This window comes from Lingula anatina, chromosome 6 (assembly GCF_051362555.1).
Source record: "Lingula anatina isolate TDL-2025a chromosome 6, LinAna3.0, whole genome shotgun sequence".
Taxonomy (NCBI): domain Eukaryota; kingdom Metazoa; phylum Brachiopoda; class Lingulata; order Lingulida; family Lingulidae; genus Lingula; species Lingula anatina.
The window spans coordinates 9,000,818-9,026,005 of NC_141772.1; the positions used below are offsets into that span (position 1 = coordinate 9,000,818).

Here is a 25,188-nt window from a genome sequence, read left to right on the forward strand (position 1 = left end):
TGGCAAGTGGTACTGTCTTGTATTGTTCACAGATTACCAATCAGTGGTGAAGAGACTGTTGAAAAATACCAGGTTGTTGGTGTGTAGGTAAGTAGTAGAAATGTGTCATATAGGGGCCTGCATATGCCGCCCTGCTGCGGATGGGGGAGGGGGGTAGACAGACTGATGTTTGAGTGGAAGTATTTGTCGGTTTAGTTCTCTGATTTTACAGAAAGCAGGCTGTGGCTATTTTCTTGTCTTAGGTAAGGGTCTTCATGACTCGTGTAGGATGTAATATAAGCACCAACGTAAGTAAGGTTAAGACCCGTCATGCGGTTTCTTTCTATATCTGTCGCTTGGAAATCCAAGTACTCAGTAGCACCTACACGTACTAGTAATAGCGCAGTTGTGCCCATTTGGTACGTCATAAGATGCTATTACCTGGGCATTTAATAAACCTGTGAGTCCCTTTTTCTATTTTGGTTTTGACTTCATGAGGTTGAAGAAAAATACCCTTTTTGTGGTGGGAGATATTACATTTCATAAAATACCGGTATATTCTGCTGAGTCGCATGCATTTAAGTATATTGTATACTGCAATGTAGGTTAATTATTAGAGCACCAAGTTAAGGTGAGGCAGATAAAGTGATGTCGTGTCAATATTTGCTCGTATTGGCAACCGTGGAATGAAAACCAAACTACTCTCTTTTCTATAGCATCGATAAGGACCCGTGGAGTGGTCGCATCCAGTGGTTTTCGGGTTTACTTCTGTAGATAAAACTTTGACATCAACATCGCGGTGTAAGTTCAAGTGCACGTGGGTGGATGGGTCTCCTAAATAAACACTATGGCTATACTGACGTAGAACTGTAGAAGGTACCCATGCAGATTTCAAACGTGGTCTCTCTGATCTCAGCAGTGGGCCATCCATTCTCCAGGTACATGTAGCAGGTTTTGTCTTTAAGTCTCAGATGTACGGTTTTTCTTTTCTTCTTCTTTTTTGTGGACCAGTAAGGTGTGGTCACGTGTCAGATAACCAAATTACCCCGCAGGTGAATTCTTACTTGGAATGCACCAACTGCGGAAAAAAAAAACGTACCGCTATGCGCCTTTCATTTCAACCTGTACAAGCAAATATGCCTTTTTAAATTTGTTCCAACTTGCGATAGGTAAGCTAGAAAAACGTGTCATTGTTGAAATAAACAGCTATTTCAGGACTCACGTAGATCCGAATTTCAAACAGTTTGAACCATCCATAGCGGTTATATAATTCACGTGTAACGAGACTCACAGGCGGAACTTTATTTTTGAAAACGATAAACAAACATTCAGTGTGACAGAAATACATTTCATAACGTCAGTCGGCTCCCGTGACACGTGATCTTCGTTGTTTGAGGTTTGAACCTGCGTCACGTGAGGCCGCGGGATCCTCGACGACTAACTTACAGTGGCAAATCTTATACACACGCTTCTTCCATCTCTTTTTCAGTGTGTTACGTATTGTAAAAACGTGTGCATGTATGTTTGTTCTGTGCTGAGAAACGTGATCGCGCGCCCTGCATGTTTATATAAATATTCTTTGTGCACTTTGGGTTGCTATAAATACGGGAAGAAAAGTGTAGGATCAGTATTCTTTGCCAGAACCATCAACAGAAAGGAGACTACTGCAGAGCATTAACATCTCTGCAGTACAAAGATGTGTTCAGACGAACCAGATACAAGGTAAACAGTTAGATGATGGTATACTTTTGGTGCTTTTTTTCCCTTGAAGTACTGTATATAGACATGTAAACCTCAGTGCAAAGTATTTTAATACGGCTTATTCGACTGTACAAGTTACTAAAGGGTACATCAGTGGTTGTTGTATATATATATATATATACTGGTGCATATATTGCATTTCATAATTCTTTTTTTTTTTTTTATTGTTGTTATTGCTGTTGCCATTCATTTTTTTTTTTTTTGATTGGTTGAAAAGAAAACCCGTGTGCAAGTTCGCTTATGTCTGTGATTTAATGCAAAACATCAACCGGTGATGTACAAAATTTGCAATTTCTATCGGAGTAATTTTTACATGGAGGAAAAAACCAAAGCTTGTATGAATTTCCATCGGAGTTATACTGTTATTGTCAGGGTAGTCACGCAGTGAGGGTGAAATATGCGAATCTATTAACCAGTTGTCCAAATTGCTGACTAAACTCCCAGCATTTAATAGTAATGAAAAGACAAAACCGAGGCATAGACTCGAAGGAGACAAGTTTACGAGTTCGTCAAGGTATTTTACATTATGCATTAAGTGGGTTGCATTGAAAATCTAAAACCAGCATAAAAGCGTTTTTTTTTTTTTTTTTGTGCAATATATGATGTTTATGAATGATGTTATCAGCGCCCTTATCTTTGAGTCTTCGGCTTCGGGAACAGCTGATGTAAAGTTTTCACCATGTCACCAGCGTCAAGGACCTCTGTCGTGGGTGCCTAGAAACCACCATCTCCTCATATTTTGATTGTTGCTCAGAATGTCGTGATATTTAATGGCATTTGGGCACCAATCAGAGCCTGAAGGAGACACCAGATCGTCATGAAGCACCCCGGCGACGCGTGGCTGGAACGTACCGTGATTAGTCCGTTGTTCTTAGCTAGCTCTGTGGATCATTGGGTGAGCAAAGTGTTTTTTTTCCAAGGTGGGTCTATATAAACTGAGCATAAACACAAACCGCCCCCATTAAACGCGTTACTTTTAAATTTTTTATCAGCATTATGGGTTACTGTATAAATATATCAAATTATACAAGGTGAATGTTGTTGTTCAATGTGTTACTGATTACTGTCCATGCTGTCAGTATACCTACAGCTTGCTGTCCGGAGCCCATTACATTGCATAAATAATTCACATGGGGATTTATATATTTGCTCAGTGTAGAACAAGATTGTTTTGGGATAAATAATATTTTTGGAGTCGGATAAGTTGCTGATTTTGCTTAAGATGCCGTAAAAGAAAAAAATACAAGGAATATGGATTTTATTGAAGAAAAACGAAGACGGTCGCTCTGAAACCGTACACACCGCTTTATTTCAGATAGTTTCCGGGTTTTGATATTTTGTCGAAAAGGAAAGCAATGTCACATCGTGTTCTTCTAAGAAGTGCCAATGTACAGTAAAGGTTGCGTGTGGTTTGGCAAAAAAAAAAACTGTCTTGTCCCAGATTTTAACTTAAAAGATAATGTGACTTGTGATGAATGAGTAGTAAAAAGTATAGCTGTCAGGTCAGCGACAATCCAATCAATTGCAACAGTACGATGTTAATATATCTTATTTGATCTCATATCTAAGTTTTAAGATTTAACGAGACTTATTTGCATTTTCAGTTTGTCCGTATTATTGCCATCATCAAAAACGTGTAAAAATCTGAAGTAGGAAGGTAGAGGCATTAATTCGATACAAGCCATGCAATGTAAAAAATACGTTCTTGTTATAGTCGTGCAATTTGACAATGACTCTCATGCAATACCAGCTACTTTAAATCGATACTTGGCCTGTGGTTTGACACTGCTGCGCATACGTATATTTTGTTGTGATCACTGGATCTTATGACAAACAATAAGGCAAAATCGCATAACAATTAAATATAACCGCTGACAGTTATGATAATAAAAATTCCTAAAAACACGGTGATAACAGTTCAACCATTTTGTTTAAAGCATGCCTACCGAGCCATCACTCAACAGTTTTGCATCATGTGACTGATTGCGTGGGCAACGTGCCGCAGGACAGGGTGTTAATTGAAATCCACTTTGGTCAACACGTCTAAATCAACTCTACTATATCATACACATTTTACAGATGTACGCCATAGTGGTAGAAAAAGTGGACGGTGAATCAATAACAGTGAAATATTATCCTTGCGTATTTCTTTCGGAGAACGTTGACTGTATACCCATGCTAATATATTCGCGGAGTCCTCGTAGACGTAAGATTACGGGATATTAACCGTTCGATCATTGACATCAGTAGAGAATCTGCGGTCTTGTGTTCACCGTTAGTTGCAATTCTTTTCTAAATTTTGATAATGTCTCAATTTTTCGCCCCTAGAACAAAAATGAAAGAATTAGGGGGGGTAAATATTTCTTTATTTTTCTGTTTTTTTTCTGTTCATGATAGGATGTGCAGTGCGCTGGGAATTAAGATCATGCGATATTCATTCTGACTGTTAGATCAATGACACCACTCGGAAATCATTGACACCAGTACAATGGAATCTTGGTTTTACCGTTGTTTGCTACGCTTGTTTGTTCTGTGAGAGTATACATGTACTAGTACAGTCAAACACAGCGACGAAAGGGGGATTTCTTATTTCTTTTTGGATTTAGTGATGTTCTATTTTTCATTGTCCTATTTGTTTTATAAGAAATCCATTTCAAATATTCAACTTAATATTTTTTATGGTGAAATAGGTTTTTCACCAGCTCTCAATCGCGTAAAAATAGTGACATTGTAAACCATTTCAACTGAGACGAAGCGTTTTTATTTCCAAAACGTCATATCACCTAAGTCAAAGCACTTTCTAGCTCTTTCCAAACGATTAATTTTTACCATAAAATTTTAACATTTCTTGTTATTTAATGTGCTTAATATCTAAGTGGGAATTGCTCCACAAAATTCACCGTGCAATGACTTATTAAGCAGAAATCTTTAGTGACAAATACCTTAACACATAAGCTATGTTATCATGGACGTAACATCTAACAGCCTCAACTAAATAAGCGGCACATGCGTTGTATGACAAAGTTTGCACTGTATTTTCTATCACGTCTCCAGTCTTCGTATCAATACTCACTCGTTGATGTTTCTGGGTTATGACATGGTACACTAACCTTTCAAAATATCAAAATATTTGTCATAATAAGGTACCCTTATTTATAACCAATGTCAAACAAACCGAAACGCTGTGTTTAACATTTTCACTCACGGGCCCTTTTCATGGGGGTTATTCCATTAAATCCCCCCACAGTAATATGAAATGTTCATTCAGAACGCTGCGACCGTGTTTATTTTGCGGCAACTTACGTTCAAAGTTAGAAGCAAGCGGTTGTTATTGTTTCTTTGTGCGCATTGTAATACAAGGAAAATCGTGTTGGTGAAATGCAAACAACGGCGCTACTCAGCTCAAACAAGCAGCAACATTGTCCGTTTTTGATTAAGGCAGGCATGGTTATGCCTCTACCGTTTTGGACGTATCATTACCATGGCGCAATATACGGTGACTGAAAATATGTACAGACAGATGAATAGAGAGGTCTCATTTGCTCCCAACAAAGCGATTATAATAGGAGGTATTCAGGTGCGTCAAAACCTACGACCCTTTCACGAAACGAGCCTGCTGCCCATTCGGAAAATTTATGAGTGGATATACCTAATGTGCTGTTTCTGTGTTAGATTTTTCATCCTAATTTATTGCTGGTTGTGCGTGATATTTTATAGCTTAAATAAAATGTAGTTATTATTGAAATTAATGTGTGGGGATAATGAAATTAATGCGTCGCATTGAGGTTAGATGATGCACTTTCAATTCAAATTTGATTTGAAGAAGAAAAAGGAGATTTGAAGTATGTGTAATTTATTGTAATGGGAAACATCATCGAGTTTCTATTTCTTACTTACAAATGGTAATGTCTAGACCTAATGGCAAACGAAGCTTATGGTATCATACGGGGATTACTTTTTAAACTTATTAAAGTAAAACCATGTTAAATTAAATGTTATGAAAAAATAGGCCAAAATTATGATTTGAACTAGATATTTAGATTGCAGAGAAGCAGAAAAGTCATACCAAATTGCAAAGAGATAAAGTAAATGTAAAAACTAGTTTACCTAGAGGTTTACGCAGTGCACAAAATGTAATAAAAATAACTGGTCCAATCAAAAATTGCGTGTGTTCTTTGTTTTGATGCATGGTTCTTTGCACACCGAAAATGCATTAGATTTCCAAAATATTCTAAAAGCCGACATTAGAGATTTATATTGCCCAATAAGATAATAGGGATTTTTGACTTATAGTTATTATCTGTCCTCAAAGAAAAAAAGACCTTTATCACTAAATTTAATAACACAATTCTGTAGCCTTTCTACCATTTTACGTAAGACATCGATAAACACGCTTCCCAGGTAACGCTTTAGTTTTTCTTACACGTCACAGACACGTAACATTTCGGTGCAGCGTTAGGACCCGTTATTTTGATATCCAATATTGAAACTCTAAGAAAGGCCGCCACCAGTACCACCTTTGACCCGACGCGCAAATATTTCAATCATCTTTTGTTGCTGTCCGATTATTTTTAGAAGAATGATAGTGAGGTCATTGCATAATCATATACAGCAAAAACCTTTACATACTCCGAGGTTATGTATCACCCTTTACTTTCATGTGTATTTTCTTTTTATAGATACCCTTCCAAGCGTGTGCAAGGCTATAAAAGAGAGAAAGTGCCATTTTATATCAAAGAGAACCACCAAACGCTTTCCACACGGTTAACTGTTTATTTAACGACCCACGAGTCCTTGGTTAGGGAGCGCCAACTTTTCACCCTTTGTGCTTGACCAAGGCGGCGAGGGGAGTTGCCTTGTTTTGTTTTGTTCTGGCATCGAGACCCCTCCAGCCGGCCAAACGCTATGTCCAGCCCTGCTCCAAGCCACCTGGGCCAAGAGCGTTTTTATTTCTTTGCACTTAAGTGACCTGAGATGTTAGAAGCATTTGTACTTATTGCCACATTAAGCATTATACAATCAGGCAACACCTTACAGGGTAGAAGAGAGAATCTCAGCGCATGTTATCTCCCCGACGAAAACAAGACCAAAACACAATACATTAACACCTTTACGTGCTCGAACTGCTTAAAGGATCACCTAAGCTCTTTTTCTGCTCGAACAAATAAAAAGCAAAATTTCAATAGTTGATATGAAACTCCTCATTCATGAAAATGACGAAGTTTAAGGTAATGATAATGGTTAACGCACGATAAGAATAAAAGGTAAACAGATACACGTACATGTAGCTTACTGTACATTCGAGGCATTTCATTGATAATATCTGACCTATCAATTGTGTGGGTCGACCCAACTACCACATTCACAGTGTCCGCTTGTAGTCTGTTACAGAATCATATATATATATATATATACCTTAATTGTGTATACTGTTTTAGAGGGTCCTGATATCAGGGGTTATCTTATATTTAAAAAATAGTTGTTGCCTCACATGCAAACACGTCACTATTAGCAATGGCATTTTCTTATGCCGATTCTTTCTTGATATCTCTGCGCTTACTAAGAAGATGCTGTACTTTAAAAGTATCTCCCGTTTTATTTTAATTTTTATTTCTTTATTTCTTTATTTCTTTATTTGCCTGTAATACGTTTAATTTAAGTGATCTTATTTCTGAAGGGTTCTTTTCTCTAAGATTTTTGTGGACTTTTTTTAATCCTCTTTTTCTTTGCGCACCGAAAATGCAGTAGATGTCCAAAATTGTTCTAGCCTAAAACCTGACAATAGAAATGTATATTTCCAAATAAGATAGTAGGGATTTTTGACTTATTGTCTGTCCCCAAAGAAAGAAAAAGACCGTCATCACCATACTAGTACACTGTACGTGCGGAGACAGGTCTGATTCTATATAATGGCTTCTATAGCACACACATACAATCTATTATAATGCCTACGCTTACCTGGTATGTCTTTTAAGAGTAAAATGTAATGAGATGTCATGAGCTCAAAATATTGAAAAAACTGTTATAAGATAAATTACCTGTCGGTGTGTTCGTGCGCACGCGCGTTTGTGCGTCCCTAACTTTTCACCCCCCCCCCCCACACACACACACACCAGCCTCTTTTATATCTTCCTTCTACCTGTGACAAAACAGCATAATTACTGCAGCTATAATTGTATTAAAGCACATCAACACACACAAAGCATATAATATTTTATTTTCTTAGGATGCTTATTACAGTGCAGCCTCGTGTATTGGTGGCTCCCTACTACCATTATAGCAGGTTGGAAATACTGTATTACAGCAAAATCTACTTATTATCTTAACATATGGATCACATTCGTTTATATACGCCTTTTGCAATTGCCTAAAATATGACCGTTATACCAATTAAACTAGCGCTACAAGCGTATCATAAGCACACCAGCTCGAGAATCTGCCTTATGTCTATCTGATGCGAACCCATACATTCAATTGCATTGATTAAGTAAGTAACAAAGTCAGTAGTGTCGATGAAAACCTAAAGCACTTTATGGTACAGGTGCTGTTGCCATTGCTTGATTGCTTGCATGTATCTCAACAAACGCAATGGGGGATAGGCAGTAGAACATCAGTACTCCCTACTATGTGATTTGTGCTGAGGGAGAAACAAAACTAATACGCTCTACATGTATATGCCTAGGAACAATGTATTAAAAGGGATAACAACTGTTCGTTTTGGCCCCAAAATTGATTTTCTGGGGTAAACAACAATTTTCCCATATTCACCAATGGCTAATGAATCAATTCCGACATTCAAAATTAGTCCATTATTTTTTCCTAAAAAGTTTGTATTTTTTGTAATAATATCTAAAGAGAATATTACGGAGGTATAACCTCCTATGAAGGTCCACGTGGTCTGATGGCAACAACTTATTAAAGAATCACTGCGATACCCGCTTCTATGAGATGTTTACTATGCCTCTACATGAATCTCATACGAGCAGTTGCTATCTCTTTAACTATGTGATTATTTCTCTGTTCTCCGTTGTAATTTCCTATAAAAATAAAAATAAAATAAAATAAAATAAAATAAAATAATAATAATAATAATTGTTGCTGTAGCAGTGTACAATAACGTTAAAAAAGGCTAAGTTTCAACGGTACAGGTGCGTGTACGAGTATTTGGTAGTGACAATGCTTTCCAAGAAGAAGGCTGCGATGGCAAAGTTCACATGTAGGTTCACTGTACATGTATGTGTCTACTTATCAATTTTTACAACAAACTAAACAAAATATTTGCATTTACAATTCGTGTGTTTACGTACGTTATTTACATTTAAGTAGTAAAAATCAGAGGTTATATACATGGACAAGGTAGCACCCATAAAACGCTTCAGTATCAAATGGATTAAATGTGCTGCGACGCACGCTGCACATGTTGAATTTTTGATTTATATATCCAAAACAGTTGTACACTCTTCCCCACCCCTTCCACAAATCAGTAATAATATGAAATGTTTGTCATTGAATTATTTACAAATAAATCACCAGGCTCAATTGTTATCTTGGTATCTTTTTGTCTGAGTAACATATAAAAGTACAAAAACAAGAAAGTTTCAGCTCCATCACTGGGGTATTAGTCTAAGAGGGCATTCCCAGAGATTTAGATCGATCTTACTAGATCGACCTAACTCCCTGGGGGTTCACGCTAAATTGCAGTCAGCCGACCAGGCACGGAAGTTTTAATTACCCCCTTACACCTTGTAGTAGGCGGGACGGACATTTAAGCCGGATTATCTGACAGTAATCTAGTGAGACTCCCCACAGGGATAGATCGATCTAAAATCTATGGGAATGCGCCCTAAATCATATATGTACACATGTGCCGGTGTAGGGAGACAGAGAGTCCAACCATGATAGAGATTGTTCGCTTCCCATTATTTGCACCTGTAAGATGAATCTATAAGATTTTGATTTCGCCCTAGATTTTGACCCACTTAGGTCAGACTAACCCTCACCACTGTAATTACAGTATATGAAGGGCAGACTTTCTGTTACGCGGACCCTCAGTTTCGTAACACCGGTACATGTACTCATACAACACTATGAAGGTTATATACAAAATGAACATTAACTTAGAACAGACCAAAAACGCTGATGAAAAACGCTAGAATGGTGACCTTAGTGTGGAGGACAGAGCCTCGATTACATAGGCTAGTATCGCAGTAACATTCGTGATTCTCGGTCCCCGAGATCCAAGGCATGGCGCCTGTGTTTGGTCCACTCCGGGATCCGCTAAACGCAGTGCTGCCACTTTTGTATTTATATAAGCAGCCGTTTATGTATGACCATCTTCCTGAAGTATCACAGCCACGTTCGATATATGTTGATCCTGAAAGTGAATACCGATATATATATATATATATATATATATATATATATATATATATATATATATATAGTGAAATGGCTTCAGACGTTTGGAAGTTCAGAGATAGCTGTTGAAAGGCATGAGCCAACAGATCCTATATGACTTTTTCGTAAGAGCAAGCACTACATGTACGACCAATCTTAACCTGTAATGATCATATGGGACCTTCAACTTCCATTCCTAGGACTACCATTCCTGCCACACCGGCACCAGCGAAAGACAACCGCAGACGCCCAAGACGTACATGTGCTTGGATATGCAACGCCAGGCAATTGGCAGGAAACTGCAAACAACTGTGCAGACAAATCACGTGACAGAAGGATACGTCGTTCCCAGTCTGTCAAATTAGACTGTTAGAAATCCAATAACACCATCTTATAAACCGTACAAACCCCATTCTCTCGATATATCGACAATCGTGAAACCAACGAAAACATATCTACTGTGATCTATTCTCTATATGGACTCCTTACCATCTTGTAATCGTTTCCACTTCTTACATCGGACACAGGTCATGGTCGTGGTCAGGTTAAGTCCACTGAAAGGGTCATCCCCACAGTCTGGGTGGTCACGGCTGTTGCAATGATAGCACAGTACCGCAAACGCTGTAAAGAGACCATTTTATGTGATTAAGTATTTCACAGGCAGACAGATAGATAAAAATGTGGACAGATTAACAGACAGACAAGAGGTCAGAAGATATTGGATGGGCGAATCAAAAGCATGAAAGGGGATAAAAAGAAAGCAAAATTTGACCCACTAATTTTCTAGGCTTCAAGTACACGCAACTAAGCAAAATGAAGAGTCTATTAACATACTCAAAATGTGTGAATTCGAAAATCGATTCCAATTTGAATTAAATTGAAATGCTACTTACCAACGTTTATGATGGTGAGAAACAACAATATTGACAAAACCTGTCTGGCTGACATTGTTCAAATTTCTTTGGATACCTAAAATCAGCAACATATAATGTTCTTAGATAATCTGAAATAAAATATGTTAATTTTTTTTTTTTTTTTTTTTTTGTAATTCTACAAAGATGGCAGTCTTCGATGAAAACATCGCCGAACCAGTTTTTTATTTATTCATTTATTTATCGCACTTTTGACAGTTTATAGGTGAATACGTCTAATAACATTGGAATGCGGAACAATCTTTTAATAAGTATTACGCCTACTTGTATACGCGAGGATGAGCCACCACACATTAATACGAATCTGAATTTAACATTGGTTTTTGCTTTTTAAAGCAATTTTACTGAAAATAATAAATCTTAATAAAATGAGTACATAACATGCTCTCTCTCTCTCTCTCTCTCTCTCTCTCTTGACCTGATATTAAGCCTATGATCATTTCCAATACATCAAACTGTGCAAACACCCTCCCCGCGATTCCCTGTAACAGCCAGTACACTACATGTAGATACATGAAGATAGCAGTTTCTAAGAGATATTGGTACAAAAGATCCTACAGTTTAACAACTGAATGCAGGCATATTACATTCCCAACAGGCGAGAAGCAAAAAAACCCAACGGACGAGCAACAAGAACAACCCTTGTCAAAACGCCGCACGCTGTCTACCTGTATTGACAGTGATCTATATAATCCACAAGCTGGCATATTCTTATCTCTTAAAGGTCGCGGAGAATACAGTATGTGATTGATCAGCTTTCTGTATTTGATCACGATATATGACAATAACTTTTCGTAATGTGTTTAAGACGTTGACAGGTACGACACGTACATCAAATATACGCGTATGACTACCAGTATTTGTGTCAGCAAAGATTACTAGCACAGTGCAGCTTGGCGCGATAACTATTATGCTGTTGCGTGTACAGATACATTAAATTATAAAATATACTCACCTTAGAACCACAAGGCAAAAACAGTCCAGTAAAGACCAATGATTTCTCTAACTGCGCAAAAGTTGTAATGACACAGCGTCAATATATCCGGACTCTATTGACACACGGTGTATTTATGGAATGTAGGTCACATCACGTCGAAAAGGTTGACCTAGTTAAGATGTCACAGGTACACTAAAACTTAAGGTGAGGGTCACGGTCACGTACACTGTAATACCGTAAACATGCCCTTGTCTCAAAAACAAGTCCGGTCTGAATGTTTGTGTTAATTGTTCATGCATGTTGACATATTAAAGTGTGCGTCACTTAAACATGTACCTGTAGTGTATAATGAAACTATATATAGAAAATAAAATTTAATATATTGTATGGGTACATGTATAATGAATAACTGCTTTCAAACTATTCTATCACCAAATTTTATCAACTTGTACCTTGAAAAAATATTCAGAAAAGTCAAAGATATGAAAGGTGAGAATATAGGAGGAAGCAACATAAACTACACGTGGCATATGTTGAAACTAAACAAAGGAAAATAAAATACGCTCAGGAAAATGTAAACGTGCCCCATGTGAATTATTTATGCCACATTTAATGGGCTATGGACAGCAGTCACAAAAATCACTTTGTTTGATTTGATATATATATTTCCCATAACCCTGATGACATTTTTAATTATTTCGCGTGGCGTTAAGATAAATACCGGTATTTTTGTCCCGTGTATTTTGTACATGCATAATGAACAACGCTGGAACCACGGCGTGGTTTCCACTGCTGAGGTCGGATGCGATCTGTACCAACGATATGGTCGAATTGGAGATCGCTGACCTCCTGGAGAGGCCTGGTACGAAGCATTTGCCAGCCTATAGAGATTAAAGACGTTGGAATCGAGGATCTGTTTTAGTTCCAAAGTCACGTTGGAGCCAATACCACTGACAACTCCACAGGCAGTCATCGAAGGAAAAATGAACCACACCAAATGCCGGAATATTCTGGAAACCTCCTGCCTCCCATTTGCTGGAGGACACCACAGGAACGATTTTATTCTACAAGATGACAATGCCAGTCCACACAGAGTTGTGATTGCAGATTACTTGTAGAACCAAATAAGGAACTGAGCGGCTACCGGGGGTATTAAGATCGCCAGGTATGCACCCGTATAGAAACTGTGACCATGAATCAACGGTATACTGGTCCTAGGCAATTCTGAACCAGCTATATTCCGGTCGAATATTTTCCCGCCCAAACACTGGGAAACCTGTTTGAAGGAATGCCTCGCCGTGTTTTGGGAAATTAGTCCAATGAAAATGTTCACACTGTATTTTAGAATAATTTCACAGAAATAAATGTAAACATTGAAAGTTATGCCCAAATAATAATAAGCTTCGATTCTGAAATAAAAACACAAATAAAAATATATATCAATTATCAGTACCTACGTATTTGATAAAGTATGAAAAATGTTCAACTATTATGAGAAATAAGATGAGCCCTCTAAGCAAAAACAAGTCATGTTAGATGCATAATCGCGCTGCCATGGCTCCTGACCACCCCCGACAACGTGCGAGGCACTATGACTTGGTAATGGAAGAATATACCAATACTATGCTATAGTACAGGTACAAGCATCATTGCAACAGATGAGATTAGTCCACGTGGTCCATTTACAAAGAATGACAAATGACAGCTGTTCAAGACTTTACGACAGCTGAGATTGTAACAGGTGAGATTGTCCTAATTGACAACTGATCCACACACAAATGACTGTTGGAGGCTTCACCGCAACTAAAATTGCAACGGGTGAGATTGACACAACCAACAACAGATCGACATGGGTCATTTACAAAAGTTGACAAATGACTGCTTGAGACTTTACCACGGCTGAGATTGCAACGGATGAGATTGTCACAATCGAGGATATATCTAAATGGTCAATTAACAACGCAGGCCCGTAGCCAGGGGGGTTCGCCCCTTTAGCTGGGAAAAGGTCCACTCTGGGTAAAATTTGATCTAGGTACATAATTTTTTATGGGAAAAGGTCCACTTTTTCAGAAAAAGAACCCCCCTTTTGAAATTGCTGGCTACGGGCCTGCAACGCATACCTCGGCATTAGTTACATTTGTCGTCAGCGCCATAATGGAAGAGCACTCATCATCCTTGGTAGTTGTTAAAAAAAGGAAACAAAAACAAAAAAAGGATTTGATAATAAATTTGAAAATCTCTGAAATAGGGCACAGAAAATAAGATAGGATTTGAGTATGTGGACTGTGCTCATTTACAGTTTAGAAGCTCATACGTCGACGTAAGATTTGAATCGTCCAAAAATAATTGAGGCCTATAAATAAAAGCTACCAGAACATCCGTTATAAACGGGTACTTAGTACATGTACGTCCCTTGAACTAGGGTATATAATAAACAGTTGCTGGCCTGTTGACAGGTTGACATTACCTGGTGTTTCCCCTCGCGCTCCATGTCACCCTCGGGTGCAGGACAACAAATAATAAGATTAAATCAGAGGGTTTACATATTGGGGTGGCGAGAAGAGTCTTTTCATATTAGAAGCGTGGGAAAGTTAAATGAAGGTCTTATTCATAACTCATGAGTATATTTTCGATATTAACATTAGCAGTATGATCCGGTTTGATGTCAAAATCATTTCCATTTGCAATATTGCATGCTCAAATCTTTAATTCATTTCAAGTTTTTTTTCAGATTCCTGTTAAACGACTTTTGACAAAGGATTTTTGACGCAAATCTTGTCTTCTGCTAGATCAAAATTGCACTGTATATACCAATTGTTATTTCACGCCTAGTAGGCCATACATTATGAAAAAAAGAAGAAATTGCACTCCCAATTATTTGCAGTTACCTTGCATATCCTATTGTGTTTTGACCTTGACATATATCACCTATTTCGACAGGACAATTGAAACCAGTTCCAACAAATTGCCTTTACGTAAAAGCAGTGGCCTAGAACAAGTCCAGCTGGTGTCACACATATCTACCGGTAAGTTGTTTTCATGAAGATGTGTAGAAATAATGAATCGCTGAAAGTAAGATCACTCGATGCAGGGTGTTAACAAAAAGTATGAACTTGTTCTAGAGTTTCCAAACTCTTTTACAGATATCATTTTGCTAATAGAGTCGTCAAGAGACGTTGGTGATCATTATGGTACTACGTCTAAGTTTTGGTTTTCAATAATAATCTAAATTTCCAAAATAAAAAAAAAAACTGACGTTGATTCAAAATTGATTCAATCGTTATGTGTCCGCTGAGACGTTTCTCTTTATTACCACTGGTCACGTGATGTATCGAGCAGTGGGTGTGGCTGGGGGTGGGGGGGGGGGTGGGGAGGGCACGGCTGCCCTTTTTGTCTTATATATTTTTAGAGCCAAATCAAATCTGACTGCATGCCTGCAATAAATTAACATGCTAAAATGGGCCCATCTAATTCGCGGCGTGTAAATATATTTTCTATTTTATTAATATTGAAAAATCACTGTTTCTTGCCTTTCCCAATTTAACCAATTATGACGTTTAATCGTGCTGGTATGTGACACATAGTTTATATTTACCAAACAAATGAGGACAATATTTCTCAGCCGGTGAAAGTATGTATAACCTGATCACTCTAACTGACACGAAATAGTAATTTGATTGACATACACAGTTGCATAAATTCGCTAAAAAAGAAAAATAAAAATTGGATGTAGGAATTGGATGTAGGAATAAAAATTGAATAGGAAATTGGATGTAGGTTAATGAATTTCTTTAATCTTTATGTGTCCGCTGATTTTTTGCTGTTCATGCAGTGTAGAAGTAGGGCAGAGGGGTCGAATTTCTTGTCGAGGTTGCACCTATCAGAGTTTGGGCTGGAATAACAAATAGAGAACTTTTATGTACAAGCAGTGGCCCATAACTGGTTCAACTGGGGTGGGGCAAAAATGTATAGAAATAATAAATCCTTAGAAGTAAGATCACTCAAGGTGTAAGGTTGCATTTAAGGTTAATCCATCAGAGTTTGGACTGAAATAGAATAAATAAGATTACTTCGTGCAAGGTGGTAGTGAAACGTATAAACTTGTTCTAGAGCTTCCAAACTTTTTCTACTAACAACATTGTGCTGAAAGATTCACGAAGGAAGATGGTGAACATAATTATACTACTTTCTGGTTTTCTTTAAGAATCTAAATAAAAAAATTGTATGCTGATTCAACTTAGTGTCCTCTTAGCTTTCTCTTTTCGCCGTCACTGCCCCCCGTACGTACCCTGGAGTTGACGTGAAGAGTTTCCGACTTCAATTTGAAGAGCCTAACCACTTCTGACTGCACACCTGCATTATCATTGCACGTGACGTGGTTAAGGACAGTTAACTTGTAAGGTGACTTCATTGGGGAAAAGTATAATAAGAAAAGACAGGTGATTTAAAAACCCAGTGCAGGGGAACGGGGTCAAATTTTCTCACAGGCGCAAGAGGTGACAACAGGATTTTACAATAGTAATCAGGGGCTTTTTTGCCCAAAAAATCGATACAGTCTACTTCATTTTTTATCAATATGTATCAGTGACCCAAGTTGTATGTACAATTTGTGTGTTAGAAGGACAATATCTATTTACTAATAACGCATAAGCAAAGTTCGTTGAATCATAAATGATTAATTTTAAGTAGGATACAAATAAAATAGAATTCTCTTTTACGGTTCGTTGCGCCCATCGAAATATAAAAGACGGGAAAAGGGGTTGTTGCCACCCAGTCCACTTTTAAAACAGCGTTATACGAACATACCGAGTTTCTCAAGATGAACAACAACAAGTTGGTCGCAATCTTCTTGGTGGTATTACTGGTGGTCAGTTTGTCCACGGATTCGGAAGGTAAGTTGAAATGAAATACCATGCCATCCAAACGAGAGTGAAAGAATATGACTTTTTTAAAAAAATTTTACGAGCACATGTTATGATTACCGTTGTACATGTGGCCTATTGGATGGCTTTCCAATATTAAACAACAGACAGTGGATCGCATTTGCAATGTAATAAGTAGACGGACAGTTAGATAAAATGATAAAGAGGAAAGCAATTTTTTATTGATATTTTGTATTTCTTTTTTAACACTTAATGTTTAGGAAGAAGAAGACGACGATATGGTAAAATTCGCCCAATTGAATCTGACTCGGTGCGTATGAACTAAATAATTAATCAATTAAGCAATTTGATTTTACTAACAGATTTATGCGTATCTAGATTTCACAGACTAATATTTGCATCACTTAAAACTGAAACAATTTAATATCAGACCGTTTTGATAAAACGTGGGTACAAGCTATCATGTTTCTCATCAGATTATCTATCAGATTACTCTTTAGAAACCTGCGATATTCTGTATTCTCTGCGATAAAGTAAAGGTGTCTTCCCTAAATTAAATATAGTTATATGTATAACACGTACAATGACATACAGCACATTGAATTTTTGTGTAGATTGGCAATGAAAACTTGAAGAGGATCATGAAGAGGGCTGTAGAGGAATCAGATGAACAGGATAAAGAACTTGGTATCGACGGAGAGTGATTTACAAACACCTGCTACCATACAAACCGCTCGAGACGAACCCAACGACACCTTCGCTGATCTAACAGTCGTGCCAGCAATTTATGCCAGAAATGTAGTACGTAACTTAATAAATACTATCAATTAGGCTTCAATGCACAAACACTAACACTGAAACTTTTACATTTAGAAACTTAGCTTTTTCCTTCTGGAAATATACGTAAGCCTTGGCCACGACAAACTAGCCAGCAATCCTGAACTTTAGTCGCCATCGGGAGATTTATACTTGAAGTGCTTATTCAAGTAAGTGCTGCTTATCTGATAATGATATTGATCAATTATCGGAAGAAAAAGATTGGTTTATCTTCTCATAATAATTGGAAGAGACTAAACCCTGTTCCGTGTAGAATTCATGGCACTGTGCGCTGATTGGTTACTTGTTTCCGCTCACTCTGGACATGTATGTGAGGCAAATATGACAATACAAGTGGTACTGTGCTTTAAAGGAAATAACTTGTGCTTTCTTAAGTATAATAAATAGATAACTTGCTTGTACTTGTGTCTTTGAGAATTGAGAATCCTTTTTTATTTTATACCCACTGTCTTGGTGTTATCCGCGGTATGAGGACATGCATCCAGACTCGTAATTGTTGGTTAGAAAAATATTGAGTTAGAAAGATACAGATTAAAGATACCAAAGATTATTGGGATACACCAAGAAAAAACAAAAGCATAGCCTTTTTAACTTCGCTGTTGCCATATCTTACATTTTTAACGTACACCTTGTGTTTATTTCTTTCAAATATGAGTGCCACTCTTCTGTGAAATGCCATACTAATCGTAACTATATACAATCACGAAATTCAATGTAAAACAGAAATAAATCTTAGATATCGCATATTGCAGTCAATATATATATAATTTTGAGTGATTTTCAAGAAAATAAACTGCACTCCTACAACATCTACTTAAACGCCAATGAACTGCAGAGGGTATGGGAATGGTAACAGGCAATTATTGCAAATTGTTTAAAGGCTAATGGAAGTTGGAAGAAATAAATATTAAAATGTAGCCTGTGCACTAAGAGCGCATTTAGAACAGCGGACTAACGGATCCTCGGATCAAATATGGCCGACCAACTTGAATGCTTTCTGTGTAATCCCCGCGGAGAATCTATTTTTATAAAAGTGTCTCATCAGTAATAGGCAAGTTTTTAAATCGGTTACCATAGTTGATCCGCAGATTTGTTAGTCCGCTGTTCTGAATGCGTTCTAATTCCACCCAGTATTATGGTGGTAATGGAGGACACCAGGTTACCTCTGGAATGTCGTTAATGAATGTAATATAACACAAGGTGTCACATGAAATGATGTGTCTTTACAAGCGTATCCATGCAAAACGTGTTTCAGCTTCAGGGGATTAGGAGATAAAAACAACACACAAATATCAGAAAACTATATACCAGCATTATTTACAGCAGCAGGGAATTATGAAAAAAAGACTTGCAGTGTCAGATTATTTAACACGCTTCACATCAGAAACGAAGCCTGTGACTAACATACAATACGAAGTAAAAATATTGTGATTATAACGGTGACAGCTGCAGGCCTCAAGGTTACATCTGGCATGTCATTAACAAACAAAATGCATGACACAAGGTGTTTTACGAATTTTACAGGTCACGTCATAAGAAACAGCATTTCAACTTCGGGGGATAAGGAAAAAATCAAATTATTATACGTGAAAAAATAATTTATAATCTACATGCAGTAGTAGTCTAGTGGGATATCCACAAAAGATGAATAGTAGGGGCATTTTGGGGTAAAAGTTGGGAACCAGGCTTATTAGCATAATTTTGGGATGCTGAATCCGATTTACCCGGTTCCCAAGCGAAATTTTGTGTTTTTAACGGTCTAATTTGCAAAAAAGCAAAATGGCCGCCAGATTTCCTATTTTCTGCAATATCTCTGGGACTAGACAGGTGAACATGACAAATGAAGTGTCTTTACCCATATTTTCAGGGTCGAGGAACATTATTAAGATGTTTCTGTTAGAATTAGATTTACGCAATTTTCCTAAATATGCAAATTAGGATCGCCATTACTGAAAAACTGTTTTACTTCTGTATCTCTGTAACTAGGCAAGCAAAAATGACAAATGAAGTGTCTACACCTATGTTCTCAGGGTCAGGGAATGTGATAAATCAGATGTCTTGTCTTATGGGTAGCACTGACTTTGTGAATCGTGTCCGAGTAGCATCTTTTATTGTTTCTGCTGATAGTTAGAATCTGCCTTCAGAACTGCTTTTACGTTAACTAGGCAAGCAAACATGACATATGAAGTGCCCACACCCATGTTTTCAGCGGGAAAGTGATTAAGACATTTTCACTATAATCAAATCAGCAATGAGTGCTACACTGTCACACTGTAGCAATTATTCGAATCTGAATTGAATTTTGCAATTAAATACTGCGCTGCCATTGGGATGTAAACATATTGGATCACAAAATGGCCCCTTTTACCTAGATTTAAAAAAGATTACCGTATTAATGCAATGGAGGGATTTGCTGAATCAAGTAATTCATGTGATGCAATGTACAGACTTCACATTTAAAATGGATTTTTTTCAAACATATTTTCTTTGAATTTTTCCCATATATTAGTAATGGATGAAAAAACACTTGTTATCTTGTTCGATATGGCTTTAATAAATCAACCCGTGTGAATACATCATCAAAAATTTAATTTAAATAATAATTTAATATTCAAATCAGCGTTATAAACAGCGCATGGATAATTTTAAAGCTGATAACGAGGTATTACATTCTTATGAACTCGATATTATCAAGAATATCAGTTGGTAAGGATTTTCTCTGACACAAAAGAATCATCAATACAAATGTGAAAAATGGAAACTGATAACAATGCGTGCAGCCTCTTCTAGCTGCAACCAGATCCCTCATTCCATGCAGAGAGGTTTCTGAGAGTATGATCCAGTATTGTGTTACACGCATTAGCCAGAGCTTGCCTAAGCTTGTGCCGATTTGTAGGGTGGACGGGTAAGCTCTTGATTCTGCAAGCGATTTATGCCCACAGGTTTTCTATAGAATTCATGTCAGGGGAATTTCGTCGGCCAAGGCAACTGGTTTACCTCTTGGTTTTGCAGAAAAGCAGTTATTGCATGGGCATGGTGTGGTCGGGCAGTGTCATCTTGCAGGATGAAGTTGTCCTGGAAGTACCTTCTTGCAAATTGCAATCAAGTATTCTCTAAAATGTCCCTGTATTTTATCTGGTTGAGGTTTCCGTCAATTGCCACCAATAGTGTTTTGGCTCCAGAGTGGAAACCGGCCCATACACAGATACTGCCACGGCCACAAGTCACTGTAGTGTGACACAATCTTCGTGCAGTAACTCGTCTGGAAACCTACTGACTCTGATTCAGCCATCGCGGTGGTGGAACTCAAACCCTGCCTCATCTGTAAAAATCTACATGAGCCCAGTGCTGTGCCTGGAAACGCAAATGGCGTCTATCCCACCATGTTGCTCTGTTCATAGAGTTAACCAGCTAAAAGTAGCCTTGCATTCACTAGAGTTCTAGAAACATGCTTTTGAATGGTAATTTGCCACTCATTTTGTACAGCAAGAGTTGTCTTTGTCCGGTTGTTGCGACATAACCGCAGAAGCAAGCGGTCTTCCCTTCAGGTGGTTACTTTAGGACATCCTGGCCGTGGTCTCTGTGTTAATGCACCAGTCTGGGCGTGTTTCTGTAAGACGTTAGAAACTGCTCCCTGGGACACATTCAGCTGTCTGGCAAGCAGTTTGCTTCTGTCCATTCTGGCATAATGCAACAATAGTGTGGCATGTTGCTGCCGTTAGTTCACATACCGTAAGGTCAGCTAAGAGTCTGCAAAATATCAAACTCTTCTGACTGGACGTTGTCGAAATATAGAGACTTATTCTGCAGAACTGCTGCCCTTTTATACGCATTCTGTAACCAGCCGAAGAGGACTGCTCAGAGAAACTGCCACATATTACGTAAGGCGGGCCCTGACCCCCCCCCCCCCCTTCGAATTCTGGTCCCCCCTTGAAATTATAATTTTGACTAGCTGAATCATAGTTGTAAACCATACCAAATGGCACCGTTCGCCCTCTTAAATACCAAAATTTTGTGTGGCCCTTCAACAGGCCCCTAACCCGTTGCCAAGTGGGGGGGGGGGGGGGGGGGGGGGGGGGGCTTTGCATCCGCGGACTCCCCCTTCAAATAAACCTGGATCCGCCTCTGCTCACCTTGCCTTATAATTGATGGGCAAGCACTGACAATTTCACTGGGAAAGCCTGACAATGCAGGCTGACACGTACGTAAGAGCAGTTCTGAAGGCAGGTTCTAACTATCAGCAGATTGACTTGTGTTTGACAGATACAGGGAAGAAACAATAAAAGGTGATACTTGGACACGATTCACAAAGTCAGTGCTACCCATAATACAAGACATCTGATTTATCACATTCCCTGACCCTGAGAACATAGGTGTAGACACTTCATTTGTCATGTTTGCTTGCCTAGTTACAGAGATACAGAAGTAAAACAGTTTTTCAGTAATGGCGATCCTAATTTGCATATTTAGGAAAATTGCGTAAATCTAGTTCTAACAGAAACATCTTAATAATGTTCCTCGACCCTGAAAATATAGGTTAAGACACTTCGTTTGTCATATTTGCCTGTCTAGTTCCAGAGGTATTGCAGAAAATAGGAAATCTGGCGGCCATTTTGTTTTTTTGCAAATTAGACCGTTAAAAACGCAAAATTTCGCTTGGGAACCGGGTAAATCGGATTCAGCATCCCAAAATTGTGCTAATAAGCCTGGTTCCCAACTTTTACCCCAAAATGCCCCTTGTCTCTTATGCAGAGCCTTTTTTCAAAAATCTCACTAGACTATAGGAGATAACATTAAAATTGCACTATTTCAAAACACCATTGGCAAAGGGTTGGCATAAAGATAAATAACTAATGCTTTGTAATATCGATTGTAAGTTTAATTGTCCTTTCGTACTGGCGTATTATTGGCGTGTCTTTGCAAGGGTGCACGTGATCGGGGCCAAGAACAGCTAACCTGTGAGGTGACACTTTTGGAAAAATTGGTGCAGTAAATATGATGCAGACGACTTTACAGTTCAAGTGCATAGCAAGGGATCGGGCTCGAATTTCCTCAATGACTCATTGACGATTTTACCCCAGTGATCAAACTTTTTATTCTATTCTATTCTATTCTTTTTTATACTAATATATTTATATGAATAATACAAGTAATATGCAATATTTACACGTCCAATATTTATTCTAATGACGCATAAGCAAAATTTTGCATCACAAATTTTGTTTCACAGTTTATCATCACTTTTAGGAAAAGATAAATGAAATCATATTTTGTCTTTACGGTATGTTTCGCCAAACTCAATATACAAGACGGGGAGAGGGACCGTTGTCACCCACTTTACTTTTAAAACTGCGTTATACGAATATACCAAGCACCTCAAGATGAACAACACCAAGTTGGTTGCTCTTAGTGGTACTACTGGCGGTCTGTTTGTCCACTGACTCGGAAAGTAAGCTAAAATGAAACACCATGTCATCCAAAACGAGAGTGAAAGAAACACAATACGGTGTTGATATACCTGGTAATGTTTTAGAACCTTTTTCTTTTTGGCGAAACACTTTTGTAATATAACAAGCTGACAGACAGATGGACTAAATGAAAAGCAGGAAACATATTTAATTGTGAAATAATGTTTTGCGGTTTTTCCTTAAATCCGTGGCTGCAAGAAGAATAAGACTTATTGGTAAAATTCGCCAAATGCAATATGACTCGATGCGTATGGAATATGATGCACATCTATCACTCAAAATTGAAATATTTCTGACTTTTTCGGGAGAAAAAACGTGGTTATTTGCCGGAATGTTTTCTATCAGATTATCCAGCAGAACACTTTTTAGGAATTTGTGAAACTGTTGTCTCTGTCATGAAGTAAAAAAGACAGTATGATTGATTCAAAAAAATGAAATTTATGCACTGTATAACGTGTACTAGGGCGTATTACACGATTTGTTTTTTTTTAAGATTAGAAAAGAAGATGTGAAGAGAACTATAGAGAGCAGTTGTGTCCTCTTAGCTTTTTCTTTTCACCGTCACTGCCCCCCCCTACCTACCGTGGAGTGGACGTGGCTAGGCAGAGACAGGACAATGGTGTTTCAGTTTAAAGAGCCACACTACGTTTGACAGCATACCTGCAGTGAAAAGAAGCACTTGAATGGGTCCATATACATCTTTCCTTTTTTAAAAGTTATGAAACTTAAACTGATGCCATCCTTTGCCGTTTTCACCAGTTATGGCGTTTTGCCGTGCTGATATGACAAATGGTTTATACACACACTGGACAATAGAAGTGTCACCCCTACTGAACCAATACTTTGGGGGAGATAAATGACTGTGGAATAATATGCTCCTGGTATCATTTTATTAACATCAAATTTCACAAAAAAAAAAAAAAAAAAAAAAAAAAGCAAAATGAGAACAAAATATACATTCTACCAAGATATGCAGTTTCAAGTCCAAAATTAGTACTTAGTGGCATAGCCACGTGACCTAATAATAGCTGCCAGTCTGCGAAGCAAGGATTCATATAATTGTCTGTTGCGTTCAGGGCTTATGCTGGCCCAAGCATGAAACATTGAATCTAACAGAGTTTGTCTGCTGGTTGGACGGGCATTTGTCAAAAGTTTTGACTTATCATTCAACACATTTTCTATTATGTTTGCATCCGGACTCTGGGCAGGCCACATCACCCTGCGAATTTCCTGTTGGTCGAACCAATAATCAACTGCTCTGGGTCTGTGACAAGGAGCATTGTCATCCTGGTGAACAAATGGCTAATTCCTGTCACCAAACATGTTAGTAATAGATGGTAGCAAGTTTGACTCCAAAACATCGATATATTTCAAGTAATTGATGTTTCCATCAACCACTACCAAGTCACCAACGGCATGGATGCTGATGTTGCCCCACACCATGATGAATATGCTTCTCCGGGTTCGAAAATTCAGTGTATGTGGTTCAAATACTTTACTACCAGCAGTTCGCCAGCATCGGACCCTTCTGTCCATAGAGGTCAGATCAAAGCGACACTCATCAGAAAAACTATATAGGACCAATTGTCATGGACTGTCCAGTTCCAGATCCTGTTGGCCCTAGTTCACTCTACCTTGCCTGTTTTGTAATGATATAAGAGGTTTCAGTCTGGCTACCCTGCTGTACACTCTCTGAGCATGTAACCGACGCCTAGCAGTTTTCACAGACAGATTCTTATTTGTGAAATCGTTCCACTGACAAGCAATGTCGAACCTTGACAACCTGGACATAAAAATCAGTCGTCGGTCTTCACGGTCAGCATTTTTTCTTGGACGACCTATCAGTGGCGATTTGTCTCTTGATCCAGTGTTTCTATACTGAGACCAGACCCTCTGCACGGTTCTGACTGAACAAACCAACTGCATCGATAGTCTGACATTGCTTATATTCCGCCTCTACGGATTAATAACTTGACGTCTATAATCGTTAGAAA

General features: G+C 38.1%; 1 protein-coding gene and 1 long non-coding RNA gene across 4 annotated transcripts; one reads left to right on the forward strand and one right to left on the reverse strand.

Annotated features, from left to right (window-relative positions):
- Nucleotides 1–7,940: 7,940 nt before the first annotated feature.
- On the reverse strand, nt 7,941–12,158 carry LOC106150464 (uncharacterized). Of its 2 annotated transcripts, XM_087015522.1 has the most exons (5): nt 12,025–12,158; nt 11,031–11,106; nt 10,627–10,758; nt 9,903–10,114; nt 7,941–8,777 (listed from the first exon to the last, which is right to left on the reverse strand). In XM_087015522.1, the coding sequence occupies exons 2-5, from the start codon at nt 11,083–11,085 to the stop codon at nt 8,742–8,744; spliced, it is 435 nt and encodes a 144-aa protein (XP_086871648.1). In that variant the 5' UTR covers nt 11,086–11,106; nt 12,025–12,158; the 3' UTR covers nt 7,941–8,741. The 2 variants fall into 2 exon arrangements, with proteins under 2 accessions (XP_086871648.1, XP_013378771.2); XM_013523317.2 differs by having other exon boundaries at nt 7,941–10,114.
- A 2,783-nt stretch (nt 12,159–14,941) lies between these two features.
- LOC106150472 (uncharacterized) lies at nt 14,942–18,127 on the forward strand. 2 transcript variants are annotated; one of them, XR_001237128.2, is made up of 4 exons: nt 14,942–15,032; nt 16,754–16,898; nt 17,150–17,199; nt 17,504–18,127. It is a non-coding gene; the product is annotated as an uncharacterized LOC106150472 (long non-coding RNA). The 2 variants fall into 2 exon arrangements; XR_015335281.1 differs by lacking the exon at nt 14,942–15,032 and having other exon boundaries at nt 16,706–16,898.
- The last annotated feature ends 7,061 nt before the right edge of the window (nt 18,128–25,188 follow it).